This window comes from Solanum pennellii, chromosome 12, assembly GCF_001406875.1.
Source record: "Solanum pennellii chromosome 12, SPENNV200".
NCBI classification, from domain to species: Eukaryota; Viridiplantae; Streptophyta; class Magnoliopsida; order Solanales; family Solanaceae; genus Solanum; species Solanum pennellii.
The window spans coordinates 72402694-72422669 of record NC_028648.1 but is presented as its reverse complement, the minus strand read 5'-3'; the positions used below and the strand labels follow the sequence as shown (position 1 = coordinate 72422669).

At 30.9% G+C, this 19976-nt stretch overlaps 2 protein-coding genes across 4 annotated transcripts in view; one reads left to right on the top strand and one right to left on the bottom strand.

Annotated features, from left to right (window-relative positions):
• Positions 1-5400: 5400 nt before the first annotated feature.
• Positions 5401-6015, top strand: LOC107006531. The gene has a single exon (XM_015205059.1). The coding sequence runs from the start codon at positions 5401-5403 to the stop codon at positions 6013-6015; it is 615 nt and encodes a 204-aa protein (XP_015060545.1).
• Positions 6016-10224: 4209 nt separating this feature from the next.
• The window catches only part of LOC107005544 (NAP1-related protein 2-like), a 13847-nt gene continuing 4095 nt past the window's right edge, over positions 10225-19976 (bottom strand). The window contains exons 10-11 of one of the 3 annotated variants that reach the window (XM_015204169.2): positions 19716-19787; positions 10225-10489 (exon numbers count right to left, since the gene is read on the bottom strand). In XM_015204169.2, the coding sequence (XP_015059655.1) occupies positions 10430-10489; positions 19716-19787 (132 nt within the window). In that variant the 3' untranslated portion in view covers positions 10225-10429. Of the gene's footprint in view, positions 10490-13659; positions 13712-19715; positions 19788-19976 lie in introns of all 3 variants that reach the window. The other 2 variants (XM_027913304.1, XM_015204170.2) reach the window with 2 other exon arrangements.

Genomic DNA, 19976 nt, shown 5'->3' with positions numbered 1-19976 from the left:
ATAGATGAGAATTAAGTAGAAGGAAGTTGAGAAGACATCTTATTTAATTAGAGAATTCAAATAGATGGAGGTTTTTTTTTGTAACTTGTATGTGATAATATTATATGTAATGAATAAGATTGTATTTATTAATTTTTTAGTAAATTGATTAATGAAAAAACTCAACAAAAAAGGAGAAAAAAGCTAAATAGTGATATACATTTTATATAAATTAAATAATATAGATAAAATACTTAAAATTTCTTTCGTAATTGTGATTAGAAGAAGGACAAAAAATTTAAAAAATACTTTTTATTAATAATAAAAATTAGAAAGGTATGAATTATGAATAATTACTCTTTGTAAGTTGGCATGTGAAGAGTCTTTGTTGTAAATGTTTTTCATTGATATAATACTTATTGCAATAAATTAAATAATGACTTTTTCAATAAAATTATTAATTAAATAAGAATTAAAAGCCAAGAAAANATAGAGAGGTGTCACATCACCTCCTTTATTTTTCTCATTTATATATATATATATATATATATATATATATATATATATATGAAGATCATAGTGAGGTGTCACATCACCATATATATGAAGATCATAGTGAGGTGTCACATCACCTTGTCTATGATTCTCCTTTATATTATATTAAAATTAAGATTGTTAATACAAAATATGAATGTTACAACGTTTCTTTTTGACCAAAATTAATAGCCTTCAATTGTCAAGGAATTGTCTTCAATGTATTCATGACATTCATTTTCATATATGCAACTATTGTTATTAAGAAACTAGCCGTTTTATTATTTTTAGCTATATATTTCTCATGAGTTCTTGTGGAGAGATAGAGAAAAAAAGATAGAGTGATTCTTCTTCCTTTGAATATTCTATTTTGTTGAGTTTAATAATGAAAGAATCTTTGTTAGTTTATGGCTTCTACTTTTATACTAGAAGAGTTTGTTGAATCCAAGGGATACACTTTATCGGATGAAATATCTTTAAAGACGGTGTCGTTTGAAACGCCTCAAGATTGAAGAATTCTCTACCAAGTTCATGGCTAATTATAAGTTTGGTGAACTCCATATCAAGTGTTCGTGATTAAAGTACTTTCTGTAAGATATATAACAATTTTAAGGATATTTATTGAACTCTTTTTCTTGCGGAAAATCAATCACTACAACATTAAAGTTTTTTTTTGTTTAAAAGAAAACTAGAAAGAGATTAGCCTAACATCTAGATTGGAACCTGAGTTTTACAATGTTAAGATTTTGTGGGTTAAAAAAAATTAGTGTTAGATTTCTAGAGATACTTTTCAAAGAGATAATTAGAAAGAACAAGAAAATATTTTGTTAGGTCCTTAAGACTTTGATAGTACCTAATTATATATATATATATCGATTTCTTTAATTTAAGGGAAAAGAGTCTCATATACCCCTCAACTTTGTCATTTGGAGCTGATATACCCCTCGTTATAAAAGTGGCTCATATATGCCCTTACCGTTATACAAACGGCTCACGTATATCCCTGCCGTTACAAAATGGCTCACATATACCCTTCATTTAACGGAAATTAAAAAATTAGTTTTAAATTTATATTTATTACTTCTAATTTTTTTAAAAAAATTATTTAGGGGTATATATGATTCTTCTATCAAAGTTCAAGGAATATTTTAATTTTTTTCATGCATAAATTATTTTTTGACTTTTTTTATTACAATTGTTTGAGTTTCTTATTCTTATTTTGTTTTTTTCTTTCATTCCTTAGTTTTTTTAAAAAAAAATTCAAACTATTTTTTTTGTGTGTATTGTAATTTATTTCGTATTCGAAGAAAAAATTTGGTCAACTACAATAAGTTTTACAAAAATATTAGTGAAACATAAATAAATTAGATTATCAAAATAATAATTATAAATTAGTCATTGAAACAAAAAAAAGTCAAAAAATATGTTTGACGAGGATTAAATTTGCTCATATGTGATTATATTTCTTAGAAAAAATAATAGAAATTTAGGTTAAAATTATTTTTTTATCATTTCCGTTAGAAGAAAAGGGTATATGTGAGCCATTTATTTACAAGTAGAGGTATATATGAGTCACTTTCATAACAAGGGGTATATCAGCTCTAAATGACAAAGTTGAGGAGTATATCAGACCCTTTTCCCTTAATTTAATTGGATTACTTTTCTTAATGTTTTAATCACCAATAATAATGTAGCATATTATATGAGAAAAAGTATATAAAGCATGTTGTTTGATCTATTAAGTGTGCATTGTCATTTTTTAAAAAGCATAAAAGCTGATGAAGGTGTGTAATGATACTATGTGTATATATTTTTAATGATTATTATTTGTGTGTGGTGAAATAAATCAACATGCTTCTTATGTGAAGAAGATTTCGGAAAAATGATAATCTCGCTAAATAAAAATAAGTGTGATTAAGCGGATGATGTAAATTATTGTGGTCATTTCTCAAGTAATTGTGTGTCTAATATATGTGAAAGGTTGGGTGTTAGACTCTGACATAGTTGAACACATTTATGTGAATTAAAATTATTGTGTCCTTCACCCAAATTGGGTAAGAAAGGGAAAAAAATAAATGTTGGTGATTCTAGAACTACTTAAATTCCTTAAATGAAAAAGTTCTCTTGTTAAACTCACACATGAAAATAGTTACATTATTTGAGATGCTACATGATTTTAATATTTGTGCTAAATTGATGCTTATGAATTTATGAGGGAAAAAATATAATGAATGAAGTTTTTGTTTGAGTTTGTCAATGTGTTTACAAATGTTGATAGGATAATGAGTATTTTATACTTGACGGGTTAAAATAATTATTGATGTGTTAGACTTCTAATCTATATAATTTAATTTTGTTATGTTTGGTATATAGATTTGTATGTTACATACTTATTTGAAAACTTGATGGATGTTGAAAAAGTTAATCCTCTATTATTAAATATTTAAAAGTGTAGGGTATCTTGTTAAGCTTATATTACATGATCTTAAGAAAAGAAAAATAAGATCTAATTTTTGCTAATAAATGTGGCATATATATATTTATGGTAATCAATTGTGATTTGAATGCAATGTTAGAGTTGGAAAAAATAAAATAAAATAAAGTATTGTTGAGTTTCTAAAAGTGAAAATATTTTCAATGTTCTTGTTATTGGAAATGATATCCATTCTTTATACATTATCTTGAAAAAAGTATTAGGTATTACATGAGAGGTACGATAAGTACAACAATAAATAAATTGAATATTTTGTTGTAAAAGAAGGGTACAACATATGATGAAAAATATAAAAAGAAGTTGATACTTTTTTGTGAATGACATAATGTAAAGACAATTTATTAGAATTAGTTGTTGTGGAATTAATTGTGATGAGACTAAGTGGTTAAGACAGTTTTTAGTGTGTATTTCAATTGGAACAAAACCACTTTTTATGTGACTAAATTAGATACATGTGTTTGAGACACAATGTGATGAAAATACTGTAGTGAGACAAATTATTTACGTAAATAAATTATGTGTAGTCGGAGGTGAATCTCATCACTTCACAGACTAATGAAACATCGATAGGAGTAAGACCTTTAGTCATTTGAGAAGATCAACAATGATGGTAACCCAACTCATATGGGTAATAAGAAGTCATTAGTCGCTCAAGTAAGCACTATAAAATGATGTTTCTCCTACGATGTGTGTATATAGTGCAACAGCCTGCAAAGCAAAGTGAGGTTGATTTAAACTCTTAATCCAAGTCATATACTTTATAGGTGGTGTATTGCTCTGCAGAATACACTTGATGATTGGACCTACATGAGTGTGAAGTGACTTATAAGTCAAAAAACTAGAAATCCATCCAAATAATTTAATTTTAGGAAAAATTAAATAAATACACAACTTAAGATATCATAATCTCTAAGATTCTCTACTATTTAAAAAAGAATTATCAAAATCCTCTCTCAGATAAATCTTTATCCCCTCTCGGATACTTTCTTATCCTCTCGTATATATCCTCTCTCTCTCGAATAGAGTTTTTGGCCAAAAACATCCCTAAACTATATCACAAAATTAGACTACATCGTTAAAGTATCATTCTAAGCAGAAAACATCCTTCAAATATTCAAAAGTGAACAGTTTTCATCCTTCTGTTAGATGTCGTCAAAAAACTAAGGGATCGTACAAAAATATGAGCAGTTCATGTGACCATCAACAAAGATTTCCCACATAATATCATTACTTGCTATAAGAAGTTCATGAAAAAAACATATTAAAAATCTTATACACTATTGCTTACAGAAACAAAAAATATTTGGAAGGTGTGAGGATACATGATCTGCTCTTTTTCTTATTTAGTAAAGGAAAGAAGGTGGAGCTTAATTATCTTACCTTTTTCATAGTCAAACTGTATTTAGATGAATAAGTTTTTTGGCCAATCTGATATTCAAGTGATCAAACTATTGATTATTTCTCGCATTTAAGTTTCATTCTACATTATTAGAAGCAGAGGTCTCCAACAAACGCCGCTTCTAGAATATTTAGTTGAGAAGAATTATATTTCAATTAATAAAAAAAAATATTTCAACTAATAATATTTTTAATATCAAATTACATGAAAAAAAAGGATAATGCCCAAGTACGCTCTCAATTTATGCCCGAAATCTCAAAGATACACTTATACTATACTAAGGTTCTATTACCCCCTGAACTTATTTTATTAATAATTTTCTACCCCTTTTCGGTCTACGTGGCACTATCTTGTGGGCCCAACGCTGATTGACTTTTTTTTTCAAGCTAGTGCCACGTAGGCCGAAAAGGGGTAGAAAATTACTTATAAATTAAGTTTAGGGGGGTAATAGGACCTTAGTATAGTATAAGTGTGTCTCTAGAATTTCGAACATAGGTTGAGGGGGTACTTGTGCATTTTCCCAAAAGAAAATGTCAAATTAAAAGATTTTGCATAATGGTAAACTCAATTACCAAAAAAGTTCACGGTTAGTATTTTTTGGTGAGAAGTGATTCAAAGATACTTGACCAAGTCTTTAGGAGGTTGTTAATTAGTTCCCTTTATTTTAGTAAGGTTAGATATAGTAGCAGATTAGTAGCTAACTAGTAATTAGTGGGTACCTAAATTTCAGTATTTCAGTTTCATTGTAAGCCTATTTAATAGGCAGGTCTCATTAGTTTCATAATAAAAAAAAACAGAAACAGAGAAGTTGGCATTAGCTTCTCTTTTCTTTTGCTCTATTCTCTGTTCACTTTCTCCCTTAGATTTCCTTTTTCTTTTCAACAAATCTGGTATCAGAGCAAGGTTCCTTTCTGGAAATTGAGTGAGTCGTGAGGCTTATATCAACTGAGTATTTGAGTGGTACAAAAGAGGAAGTGTGAGAGCAAAAGAAAAAATGGCAGTGAATGGTATTTCATCATCTTCGCAGCCCCTCATGCCAATTTTTACTGGTGAAAAGTATGAGTTTTGGAGTATCAAAATAAAAACTCTTTTCAAATCACAAGGAGTTTGGGAGCTGGTGGAAGAAGGCTTTGTGGATCTAGCAGGCTCTGACGAAGAGGCAGAGAAATTGAAAGAGATAAAAAAGAAAGACGCCAAATCTTTTTCCCTGATTCAACAAGCAGTTCATGATACAATTTTTTCAAGAATTGCAGCAGCAACTACATCTTCTCAGGCATGGAAGATTTTGAAGAAGGAATTTCAAGGTTCAGCTAAGGTGATTACGGTAAAATTGCAGACTTACCATCGCAACTTTGAAACTCTTTCTATGAAAAGTAATGAATCTGTTCATACTTATTTGTCTAGAGTTTCTTCTCTTGTTAATCAAATGAAGTCTTATGGTGAAGATATATCTGAAGAAACTGTTGTAGCAAAAGTTTTAAGGAGTCTTACTCCAAAATTTGAACATATTGTTGCTGCGATTGAGGAATCTCATGACTTATCTGATTATACTTTTGATCAACTAATCCTAAATCACATGAAAAAAATGAAGAAAAGGCATTTCAGGTGATGGGGGAGTCCACTCATCAGAAAGATAAGCTAGAAAACTTTGCAAATCGTGGCCGCGACAGAGCTGGCTTTCGAGGAAGAGGTCATGGAAGAGGCCAAGGAAGAAGTCGAGATAGAGGAGGACCAAATAAAGAGAAGCAAAGGACGTTTTTGTGCCACTACTGCAGAAAACCAGGTCATAAAGAAGCTTATTGTTGGCAAAAACAGAAGGATGAGAATAACCAAGCAAGCTTTGCAGAGAAAAATGATGATGAATGTAAGTTGTTCATGGCCCTTTCTTGTGAAAAGGAGACTCCTAACGATGTTTGGTTTTTGGACAGTGGATGTTCCAATCATATGTCTGGAACAAAATCATTGTTCAAGGATCTTGATGAGTCAAAAAAATCAGACGTGAGGCTTGGAGATAACAAGAAGATTTAGGTTGAAGGCGAAGGCACTGTTAGCATTATGACCAGCCAAGGAAATGCTAAAATTTTAGAAGATGTGATGTTTGTTCCTAGCCTATCTCATAATTTGCTTAGCATTGGACAACTAACGATTAGCGGGTACTCAATTTCTTTTGATGATGGTGTTTGCACGATTAAAAATAAGAAATCTGGGAAAACCATTGCTAAAGTTCCAATGACTAACAACAAAATGTTTCCTTAGATGTTTCAATGGTTGAAAAGTGTGTTATGGTAGCTAGTGGAGATGATGAAACTAGACTGTGGCATTTACGTTATGGTCATTTAAATGTTAATGGGTTGAAGTTATTGAGCCAAAAGGAAGTGGTTTTTGGGTTGCCAAAAGTTGAGAATCTTGATTTTTGTGAAAGTTGTGTTTATGGAAAACAAAGTAAAAAGGTTTTTCCTGTAGGCAAGTCTTGGAGAGCTTCTGTCTGTCTTGAGTTAGTACATGCTGATTTGTGCGGTCCTATGAGTGTTGAGTCCTTAGGAGGAAGTCGATACTTTCTGCTTTTTACTGATGATTATACTCGTATGAGTTGGATATATTTCTTGAAATTTAAATCTGAAACGTTTGACAATTTCAAGAAATTTAAATCTTTTGTTGAGAGGCAAAGTGGATGTAGACTCAAAACTCTTCGGACAGATAGAGGTGGTGAGTTTATGTCGAAAGAATTCTGTTCCTTTTGTGAGTAAAATGGAATACACAGAGAGCTCACAGCACCGTATACACCGGAGCAGAACGGTGTAGCTGAACGAAAGAACCGCACAATTGTCGAGATGGGTAGAAGCATGATAGAAGGTAGAGGTGTACTGAAGTGTTTTGGGGCTGAAGTTGTTGCCACTGCTGTCTATTTGCTGAATATTTCACCCACCAAGGCAGTGTTTAATCGAACACCATATGAAGCTTGGAAAGGTAACAAGCCAAAGGTAAGACACTTACGTGTCTTTGGATGTATAGCTTATGCTTTGGTGAATTCGCAGGCTCGACGTAAGCTTGATGAAAAATGTGAAAAATGTATCTTTTTTGGATATAGCTCACAATCCAAAGCCTATAAGCTATACAATCCAGTGAGTGGCAAAATTATGGTCAATAGAAATATTGTGTTTAATGAAGATGCAAGCTGGAACTTTAATTCAAGAAATGAAAGTTCAAATATTCAATTGTTGTCTTCTGACTTTGTTGTTGATCAAGAGTATGGAGCAAATCAGGTTTTGGAAGGTCTATCGACTACCTCATCAATTGCACCAGCAACATCTCCAACATTGGAAGAACCTTCAGCTGAGCCAACTCCATTAAGAAGATCAACAAGGGATAGGAAACCAAATCCCAGATATGCTGACAATATATCTTGTATTTTTGTTTTACTTGTTTCAGAACCTATTTTCTTTGAAGATGCTGAAATAGAGGATAAATGGTGCAAAGCTATGGAAGAGGAGTTGTTGGCTATTCAAAAGAATCAAACATGGGACTTGATAAATTTGCCAGAAGGAAAGAAAGCTATTGGGCTCAAATGGGTGTTTAGAACCAAGTATCATGCAGATGGCAGCATCGAAAAACACAAGGCAAGGCTCGTCGCAAAGGATTATTCCCAACAACAAGGTATTGACTTCGACGAGACTTTTTCTCCTGTTGCCCGCTTTGAAACTGTGAGAACTTTCTTACCCTTAGCTGCTAATTTATATTGGCCTATCAATTTGATGTTTAATATGTCTTTTTAAATGGTGATTTAGAAGAGGAAGTTTATGTCTCACAGCCTGAAGGTTTTGTAGTTAATGGCAAAGAAGATAAGGTTTACAGGTTAAAAAAGGCACTCTATGGCTTAAAGCAAGCGCCGCGGGCATGGTACTTCAAAATTGATTCGTATTTCCAGGAGAATGGTTTTGAAAGAAGTAACAATGAGCCTACTCTTTATGTAAAACAAGAAGGTAAAAATGATTTTTTGGTGGTATGTCTTTACGTTGACGATATGATATATATGGGTTCGAGTGAGTCTATCGTCACTGAATTTAAGGACTGCATGATGAAGAATTTTGAGATGTCTGATTTGGGTCTTCTGCATTATTTTCTTGGTCTTGAGGTGAAACAGGGAATTGATGGCATATTTTCTTCACAAAAAAAATATGCAACAGATCTTTTGAAAAAGTTTACTATGGTAAATTGTAAAGTTGCTGCTACGCCAATAAATATTAATGAGAAGTTGTGTCGTGATGATGAATATGAAATGGCAAATGTGACTTATTTTAGAAGTCTGGTTGGTGGTTTGAACTACTTGTCTCATACAAGACCAAACATTGCTTTCTCTGTTGGAGTCACATCGAGATTTATGCACAATCCAAGCAAGCTTCACCTTGGAGCTGCGAAGAGAGTGTTGAGATATATCGCTGGGACAACAGAGCATGGAATTTGGTATTCTAAGGTAACAAATTTCACACTAACTGGCTTTACTGATAGTGACTGCGCAGGCAACATTGATGGCAGAAAGAGCACATTTGGTTTCTTGTTTAATGTTGGATCTTGAGCAATTTCATGGAGTTCAAAGAAGCAGGAAGTAGTGGCCTTATCAACTTCAAAGGCTGAATATATTGCAGCAACCTCTGCAGCTTGTCAAGCAGTTTGGTTAAGGAGACTTGTTGTAGACTTAAATCAAAAACCAGCTGGTGCGACTAAGATTTTTTGTGACAATATATCTGCTATTGCGATGACGAAGAAGCCATCATTTCACAGTAGAACAAAGCACATTGATATTCGCTATCACTATATTCGAGGTCTTGTTTCTACTGGAGAAATTACTTTGAAGTCTTGTGATACAAATGAGCAAATAGCAGACATCTTCACGAAATCACTTTCGCAAGCAAAGCACGAGTTCTTCAGAGGTCAACTTGGAGTTTGCAGGTTTGAAACAAGGGGGAGTGTTGAGAAGTGATTCAAAGATACTTGACCAAGTCTTTAGGAGGTTGTTAGTTAGTTCCCTTTATTTTAGCAAGGTTAGATATAGTGGCAGATTAGTAGCTAATTAGTAATTAGTGGGTATCTAAATTTCAGTATTTCAGTTTCATTGTAAGCCTATTGAATAGGCAGGTCTCTTTAGTTTCATAATAAATAAAAAAACCCAGAAACAGAGAAGTTGGCAGTAGCTTCTCTTTTCTTTTGCTATATTCTCTGTTCACTTTCTCCCTTAGATTTCCTTTTTCTTTCCAACATTTTTTGGCATGTCTAAGAATAATAATTACGAATGAATGACTTGATTTTTGTGGGATTTATTAGTTTTCTAATAAATTCAAGTAGAAGGATGAAAATTGTTCACTTGAAAAATACTTGAAAGATGTAATTTAAGTTAAAGTAATGTATCAGTCCAAGAAATATAGCGAGAATTATTAAAATATTAATATTTTTATAATTGAAAACTTTTGAGATAGACGTGACTAGCCCCAAATGTATGAAATTTTTGTAAGTTATACATTTTAGTATTGTCTCGTGAAAAGGGTTATTCAATATTATATTGAATTCATATTTCATGCCACGGTCCATTAAAGTTGCATTTGCGTTTGAAAATTACTAGTGCAAGTTTCATGTTGGATAAAATAAAAGATATATATATTTTCTGGAATGAGATTATTTAGTTCTACAATAGTGTACAGGGTATAATATTTTTTATTATATTGGGGTGGTGCATAGCAAGAGTATGACCACTAGTTTATAGTATAATGGATCATGGATGGTTATGAACATATGTGAAAGTAGAGAGGATATGACCCTTTTCCAATTATGAATTTGTATCCATCTATTGAAGGCAAACGTAAATGAAACCTCTGAAATTAGATATTTTATTATAACCAACCATACAAGTAGAAGAAGAAAAATTAGTCACCACTGTAATTTTTCATCTTTTAGATCTTTACAGACACCAAACCCCAATGATTAAAACATTGAAGATGATAGCCTATGATAAGATAGGTGTTTATCTCCTTTCATTCTTCATCGCCATCTTCGTCCTCCTCATCGTCTTCAGAGCCTTCACTCTCCTTACCCTGCATTAGACATTTAGAATTCAAGTCAATCAACCAATTTAACAATCTCACCAGAAAAAGATTGGTGAAGACTTAAACAACCACTGTATATAACAGACATTTGACAATAGTTAAGTATTTGGTGCACATATATATCAAAAGGATATTATTCCTCTGCAAAAAAAAAAAAAGATCATTCTTAACCACACATAACTCCACGTAATACACAGCACCAAAGAACACCATATGTTGATCAACATTCAACTAAATTCTATTATAGATGTTATGAATGTTGTGACATTGTAGTCATAGAATAAGAACATATTATCTCTATTTGAGCCCCAAGAAGCTTGTGAGGATAATCCAAGCAAAGCTTTCTCTCAATATTCTTTGCTTTCACATATGGTATCACAGTTCATCATTAGATTCCTTGGTAGTGTTGCATCAACCAACACTGCCACAAGGATTGGAACTCTATGGTGACCAAATCCTAGAAAGGCAATGAGCAGAGAACCCTCCACACGCCGCCACATGGCAATCAAAGCTAAAAACCTAGTCGTGTGTGCAGTCCACCAACGACATTCCGAAAATATTCTTTTACTGATGGACTCGCTTCTTCACTTCAAGTTGACCCTTTTAAGGTCTCATGTGTTAGCACTTAATGAAAGGCTTAATCTTTATCATTTAGATCTAAGTCACAATGAGTGTTTGCTTTTTAAAGTTTAAACCTATTCCGATCTTAAACATCAAGTGCATTTGTTTTTAAAATTCTACAACCACTTAATATGTCTATGAGTCTTAATATCACTAAGATATCTATTCAAGGATGTCTACAAAGATTGTAGTTCACCGCAACTCCATATACTTTCAGTGCCAACTGCCCCTGCCCCTGCCGCCCACCATTATCGACTATCACATCATGCACAACCACCAAGGTCATCTGCTACCACCATTTACCATTACGATCACTTATCACTACCATCAATCACCACAATAAGCCATCACTATATATCACCATCTATTGTCATCATTCACAGTAGCTATTACAATTCTCCACAATAACTAGCTATTACGATTCTCCACAATAACTAAAGTACCACAAGGAAAAACCATTGTTAATCACTACTACCAACCACCATCATTAATAGCTACTATTACCCAAGACCTCTAGTCAGTACCACAACAACTAGCGCTAACCATCACCACTACCAACAGGCATATCAACTGAAATTAGTTTTTATATTTATTAATTTTAAATAAAGATAAGTTTTATTCCCTCCGTCTCAAAAAGAATGATCTCCTTTCTTTTTTTAGCCTGTTTCAAAAAGAATAACATCTTTCTTTCATTTTGGTAACATTTTAACTTTAGCTTTCCACGTGGCATGTTTAAGGCCACAAGATTAAAAGACAATTTTGTACATTTGACGTAACTTTAATTTAGGACCACTAGATTCAAAAGTCTACTTTATTTACTTAAACTTCGTGTCAAGTCAAATCAGGTCATTCTTTGTGAAACAGAGGGAGTATATATTAAAATGTTGAGAAAACAAAAAGTCTTAATTATTTAGTATTCATATCATGATACAACATCTTTATACGCGAATGTTGATTAAGATTCATACACCTAAATCTAATTGCACATTTTAATACTCAGATTCAAATATGTTATTGATCTTAGGGCCAGTTTGGCCATGCGATATGAAATCATGATTCCAAATCATGATATGAAACCATTAAATCTAGTTGAAATTTTGTTTTGACATGCAATTTGGACTTCTTATATTGTATGTTTTCCATAAACATGAACCCCCATAAGTTGTAAAACTATTAAAATTGGCTTAATTCTTTATACAATCTTACAAAATAACCAAAAGTTTATAGATCAAATAATACACTATCACAGAAGTATTCTAAAGAAAATACAACACTTATTGATCAAATCTTAATTCAATAAAATATAAATTGAACATAAGTTGTGGCGTTCTAGTTGTCAGTAGCTAAGAAACTTATTTTTTCAACGAATGTTACTGTGGTTAGTACAAATTTTATTAAACATTGATTTGAATGAAATAGTAATAAGTTTGATAAAAAATAATGAATTTGGTGAATCTAAATGGTATATTAAAAATTGATTTGAAATAAAAAAATTTATATTAGCGAGAATAATCGTTATAGATACAAACAGTTTTAAAAGTAATAATACATATTATAAATTTAATTTACTTATGAAACAAATGGCTAGTACATATCCATATATCTACATAAAAGAGAACCCTAGACCCGCCTCCGTTGCGCCACCACAAACCAGGATTTCCTTTTAATTTATTTATTTCCAAAATTAGCCTTTTCTTTACTGAAAAGTTTTGACTTTTACGAAAAGTTGCGATTTTATGAAAAGTAGCGACTTTTATGAAGAGTTGCGACTTTTATGAAAAATTACGACTTTTGTGAAAAGTTGTGGCTTTGATGAAAGGTTGTGACTTTTTCGATAAGGCACAAAAAGAATTTATTCACACTACCTTTTATTGTCTATAAACAAAGAGTTTTCGTCTCATTTTAAAACAATGAAAATTCTGAACTTCTTCTACATAATTAAATATTCATGTACTTTGCTCCTGTAAAGTGACTCACTGACACCATTGTTTTGGTATCAATACACTGGTAAATAGAATCACTCTATCTTGAAAAGATCTATTTCTTTAAAAGCAGGTACTAGAGGAGAATAACTTTCGTAAGGGGACAAGCATACAGTGGACTCGATTTTTTCCTATCTATTTCATTCTATTGTTACAGATCCTGGTATGTTTTTTACGATCATTAATTTATGTTTATGTTATTAATTGTTATTTTGAGTACAGGTTTTAAACTTTATTGTTTATTTTTATTCTTTTAATCATTATGTTGAAGTAAAGATATGTTAATCAAAAGTTTGATGTAATCATTAGACTATTGTTGTCATGTAGAATAGAATTCATAAAGTTGTAAAATAAATGACTTTGATCTTTATAGAGTTTTCAGAGGTTAAAAGATCCATGGGATGTCCAAGAAGGGACTTTTGAGTGTTCAGAAGTTATGGTGGTTCCACGCTACCTTGGAGTCTTAGTTATTCAACTTTCTATCTTATGGAGACATTCAATTCATTATGACATGCAAAAATAAAGAAATACGGGATGGTAAATATTTTACTCAACCTTAATCAAAAGTTTAGGGTTCAAATGTTAGATTGGAGTCAATGAGCTACCCCTGAAAGTAGGATGAATCCATATTAATCAAATATTAAAGAAATATTTAACTCCTTATAAACATTAGCTTAAAAGTCGCAAATAAATTTTTTAACCATATTGATCGAAAAATAAACAAAAAAATATGTCTTTTGGCTATCAAAGTAGTGTCATCGACTGCAAATGATTTTGAATGACGGACTTGCTAAAACATCATTTAATCCAAATTATTTGAGCGGCATAAGTTATTCCATTGAACTCCAAGAGATGTGTTTTTAAATTTCAATTAAATTATCAAGTACACAACTAATTATATAAGATATAAAATATTTAGATTATATATGTAGAGGTCTTGAGTAGGAGAAAAATCTCGCAATTGATGAATAAAATATTTTTACCACTTCTTGAAAATACAAATATAGACAACGAAACAATTTCATATCTTTTGTAAAGACTGGTGATGATTACTATAATTACAGGGAAAAGGGTCTGATATACCCCTCAACATTGTCATTTAGAGCTGATATACCCCTCGTTATAAAAGTGGCTCATATATGCCCTTACCGTTATACAAACGGCTCACATATACCCCTGCCGTTACAAAATGGCTCACATATACCCTTCATTTAACGGAAGTTAACAAATTAGTTTTAAATTTATATTTATTACTTCTATTTTTAAAAAAAAAAATTATTTAGGGGTATATATGATTCTTCTGTCAAAGTTCAAGGTATATTTTAATTTTTTTCATGCATAAATTATTTTTTGACTTCTTTTATTATAATTATTTGAGTTTCTTATCCTTATTTTGTTTTTTTCTTTCATTCCTTAGTTTAAAGGAAAAAAATTTAAACTATTTTTTTTTGTGTGTATTGTAATTTAATTTCGTATTCGAAAAAAAAATTTGGTCATCTACAATAAGTTTTACAAAAATATTAGTGAAATATAAATAAATTTGATTATCAAAATAATAATTATAAATTAGTCATTGAAACAAAAAGAAGTCAAAAAGAATATGCTTGACGAGGATTAAATTTACTCATATAGATTATATTTTTTAGAAAAAAATAATAAAAATTTAGATTAAAATTATTTTTTTTCATTACCGTTAGAGGAAAAGGGTATGTATATGTGAGTCATTTGTTTACAAGTAGGGGTATATATGAGTCACTTTCATAACAAGAGGTATATCAGCTCTAAATGACAAAGTTGAAGGGTGAAGGGTATATCAGACCCTTTACCCATAATTAAATAAAGAATAAATAACAAAATGCATACAATTAGAATCAAATCTTTTTGGTTTTAAGATTTAAAAAAAAATTTATTTCATATTTGGTTAAAATATTCTGACAATTTATCGTAGGCCATACCCACTCGAAAACACTTCTATTATAAAATATTCAAAAGTAGAATATTGACATAGTTCACCACCGCGCAATATATATATATATATATATATATGAGAGTGAAGTGGAGGATGACCAAGGGGAAAAAATATAATTTCACACTAACCAAGGGCAAAAATATAATTTCACACTAACAAAAATCAATGAAGAAAGATAATAAATAATTCTAGAATAATCTTTCTATATATGAAATGAATAATGATCAAGGGCAAAATATAATTTCACGCTCACAAAAATCTACCAAGGGCAAAAATGTAATTCACACTAACAAAAATCTATGAAGAAAGATGATAAATAATTCTAGAATTATCTTTCTATACATGAAAGGAATGATGATCAAGGGAAAAAATATAATTTCACGCCAACAAAAATCTACCAAGGGCAAAAATGTAATTTTACACTAACAAAAATCTATGAAGAAAGATAATAGATAATTCTAGAATTATCTTTCTATATATGAAATGTATAATGATCAAGGGCAAAAATATAATTTCACGCTTACAAAAATCTACCAAGAATGATAACAAAAAAATTAAATAGTTCTATAAACATCTTAAGTAATTATTATTACCAATAACTTATTTTTTTGTTACTTCATTTCCTTTTTATTTCTTTTGTGAGTTATTGTGGTATCTATTTTAAATTGCTCTATTTTACTATTACTTTAATTTGATTCTTAATATTTACTCTATTCATTATGCTTATTAAAAAACCTACTTTTTATATAAAAATATCACGAATTAATTATTTCAATCTTTATTTTGATTCTAATCAATATATTTGAAAATAAATTAGCGTGATAAGATTAATAATATATATTAGATTGAAATTAAAGAAAAAGATGTTAAAAGTAACTTTACAAATAAAAATAAATAGGATGATATATTTGTATTAAAGATGACCAAGAATAAAAATGTAATTTCATTCTAATAAAAATCTATCAAGAATAAATAATTTTAGAAACATCATTCTATATATGAAGTGTATGGTGATCAAAGGTAAAAATGTAACTCATGCAAGCAAAAATCTACGAAGAATGATAATAAGAAAATTAAATAGTTCTAGAACATCTTTAGGTACTATTATTAGTATTATCTCATTTTGGTTATTTCTTTTTTCTTTATGAGTTATTGTGATATCTATTTAATATATGAAAATTAATAAATAATGATTACGCTTAACTCTTTATAACTATATATCAAGTATAATATTAGGTGGAACAAATCAAAATTAAAATTAAAATTTATATGTATATTAAATTTTGTGTGTTGAAATATTTTTTAATTTTGTGAAAATCATAGGGATTCACTTTTAGTTTCCAGCGAAGTTTCTCTACATAAATGTTTTCAACACACATTACCACATTTATATTTTTCCCCATCATTTTAACATGGAGTCCTCAAATTTATTTCTCTTCAGAAAAGGCTCAAATATGCCATCGAACTTTCAGAAAAGGCTCATTTATGTCATCCGTTAAAAGTTTGGCTCATCTATGCCATTATCGTTCAAGAAAAGGCTCATTCATGCCATTATTTTTTAATTGTGGTTTTGCAAAACCATTTTTGACACGTGGCCAATTGTAATTCGGCCACTCATCAATTTTTTATATAAAAAAAATCATAATTCTGGAAAAAAAATTGAATTAATTTTTTTTTAATTTTTTATTAAAAAAATTGATGATAGAATTATAATTGGCCACATCATCAATTTTTTAAATAAAAAAAATCAAAATTCGGAATAAAAATTAAATTAATTTTTTTTTAAAAAATTAATTAAAAAATTGATGACGTTACCGAATTATAATTGGCCACGTGTCAAAAATGATTTTGCAAAACCATTGTTAAAAAATAATGGTATGAATGAGCCTTTTTCTTTAACAATAATGACATAAATGAGTCCAACTTTTAACTAATGGCATAAATGAGCCTTTTCTGAAAGTTTAATGGCATATTTGAGCATTTTCCCTTCTCTCTTCTATTTTGATATGTTTACTTGAGCTGAGGGTCTATCAAAAACAAATTTCTGTCCTTCACAAGGTAGGGGTAGAGAGGTTGCTTATTCACCACCCTCCTAGACCCTAGTTGTGGCATTTCACTTGGTTTGTTGTTGTTTTACCACATTTTCAAAATTTTGTAAATCAATTCAAGCATAAGATATTCAATGTCATTTTAATATTCTAGTGATTTTTTCCGACAATCAAAATATTCCTGTAACTTCCATCTCAGAAAAGAAATATTCCCACAAACTTTCGGACATTCAAAATATTTTGGAGATCTCATAGCAGTTCATTGTTATTTCATCAGCTTATAAAATATTGTAGTTTGAACCTCTTAGCCTAACTATTTTAAATAAGAGTTAACCCATAAGCTAAGTTGCTCGGACTCTTCACTTTTGGTGTTGCACTCATGTCAACACAACATGGGTGTGGTGTGAGTGTGAGATCTGTGTCCAATTTGGTCAACCAATTTTGGGTACTTTGACCAAAATTCATGGGAAAGTCTGGACCATTCTAATGATTTCTGTTACTGTAATCAATACAAAAGCTAAAGTGAGATTAAAGAAAATAGAATACCTTTTATATAGAAATTTACATGTCACTCCTTTTCCTTTAATTTCCTTCCAAGAATCTCCATATAATATCTCATAATTTAAGTTTGATAACTCTATTTTTAGATATTTTGATTATTTTAGGCGAATCCCCGCACCTGCTATCAGTGGTGTTGAAAAACCCCATTAGGAATAATTCAGTACAACAATAACAGATCCAATGAAATTTCACTAAGTATTGATGGAAATCCCATAAGGATAAATACTAAAATATTGATAATTATTCTGACAATAATAGTTTCCAATATAAGTACACCTATTGGGTACAACTAAAAGACACACGAAAGATAAAACTCTAAGTACACTTTTTTTTTCTCTCACAATAGCATCTAGGGTTGCTACAACACATCGTGACAACCATTACTAGTTAGTGTCAAGGTTCGTTCAAGTTTTTCGCTTCCACAGTTCTGCTATACATAGAACATGTAAATCCTTTTACAATTACATGCTATCTAATTAGTTTAAATTAATGTGTAATCGTCCTTTGGTATCAAAGCAATCCTTGGAATAGTGACCCTTCTTACATAATTGTAGCAAATCACTTTAGCAACTTTGACACATCTAGGCTGTTTATTCTTGCCTTGTTAGGTCATTGCTCTCTTGGCAGGTTGAGGGCCTTGTAGCCAAGTGCAACTCAGATATTGGTTTTGCAACTTCGAGGCATTTGTCCTCCAACTCAAGATGCCTCCGGACATGTTCTAAAGTTGTTATTCATCCATTGTGGGTCAAATGCATTTTCTAATTTTCATATGGTCTCATGAACTAGAAAAGACATGATTGTTTGGATCTATTGTTCATCAGTCAGCATGACCAGCATCTTTCCACTCCATGATCATATTTGTCATTGCTTCAAATGTGTTTTCATTCAATGTTCTAGCCATTTCTTATGTGAATCTAAGTTAATCGTTAAGGACTAGAATAAGTACCAAACATATTCTTCAAAGCACTCCACAGATATATAACTCTTTTGTGCTCCTTTAACTCCATTAGGATGTCATCATCCAAGGTTAGTGGTATTAATTTTCTTCCAACCATCATAAGTGACACGGTCACGCAAATGTTGAACCATGAATTTCCTTAGGCTCATTCATGACTTCTTCAATGGCTTCCAAAGCCTCTTGCTCTTTAAGCACGTACTGGACTACAAGCTCCAAATTTCATAAATGTCGTCGTTGAGCTTCAACCCTTAGTTAAGCTCAGCAACAATATTTTTTGCAGTAGCTATTCTTTAATAAAATAAAAAACTATGTATTCACAAAAATACACCCCACAAACATGGTGGGAAGTCATGTGGTAAGCATGGTTAAATGATTCTTCTAAGTTATGCTCACAACCCAAGATGAAAACTGCTCACAAATAATCTAAAACATGTACCTTAAACCATAAAAAAGGAACCATCATAAAAAAGATGTAGGCAGTTGCATATTTAAGATTTTGAAGTCTCCGTAAAGTAACCACACAATTCTTAGAATTTATGCTTTTCCATTGAAGATGAAATAAAACGAAGAAAATTCTTGAAAAGATCACAAAAAAACCTCTAGTTAATTGGCGCAGTATGTCGGGAGAAAGAAAGGATTAAGGAAGTTATACCTAACAAATACGTTTTTCCCAAAAGTACGCTTAAGCCACCAATTTATTCATATATTTTATTTTGCAATAATATTTGTAGATTAGTCTTTGGCTATCAAATTTGGTCCATTCTTTCAACTTAGCATGAAATTTGAAAAACTAGGTTGGGAATATTTCACACAAAATAATGATTCACTCACAAAATTTTGACGTTATTTTCAAGCTAAGTTCATGTCCAAACACAACTTTAACTTCCATTTTTTTTTTTGAGCTTTAACTACTGGTTTTTTCAACTTCAACGAAAGATTGACCCAACTCCCACATTAATAAAGACTAGGCCCTCAAACTATTACCATCTTAACAGAAAGCTTACTCAACAATTAACCCACCCAAGGTAGCAACCTTAACGAAACACTTGAATTTTAGTGATAAGGTAGTTACTACCTCAAGTTCCACTCGAGTCCGCAGTTTTCTCCCACCCTCAATGACCATTATGATCTTTTGACCTTCGGAGGACTACATTAAGAAGTTGATCCATCACTTAGGAAGATTATTCGACATTATTGACAACAAATGCTAGACAACTTAATTGGAGATATAATGCTATAGGTTAATAAGGAAAGAATATACTGAAAATAATGTAAGCCCAGAGAGAAACACGCATTATAGTCACAGTAAACTAGTATTCATGCACTCATCCATGAA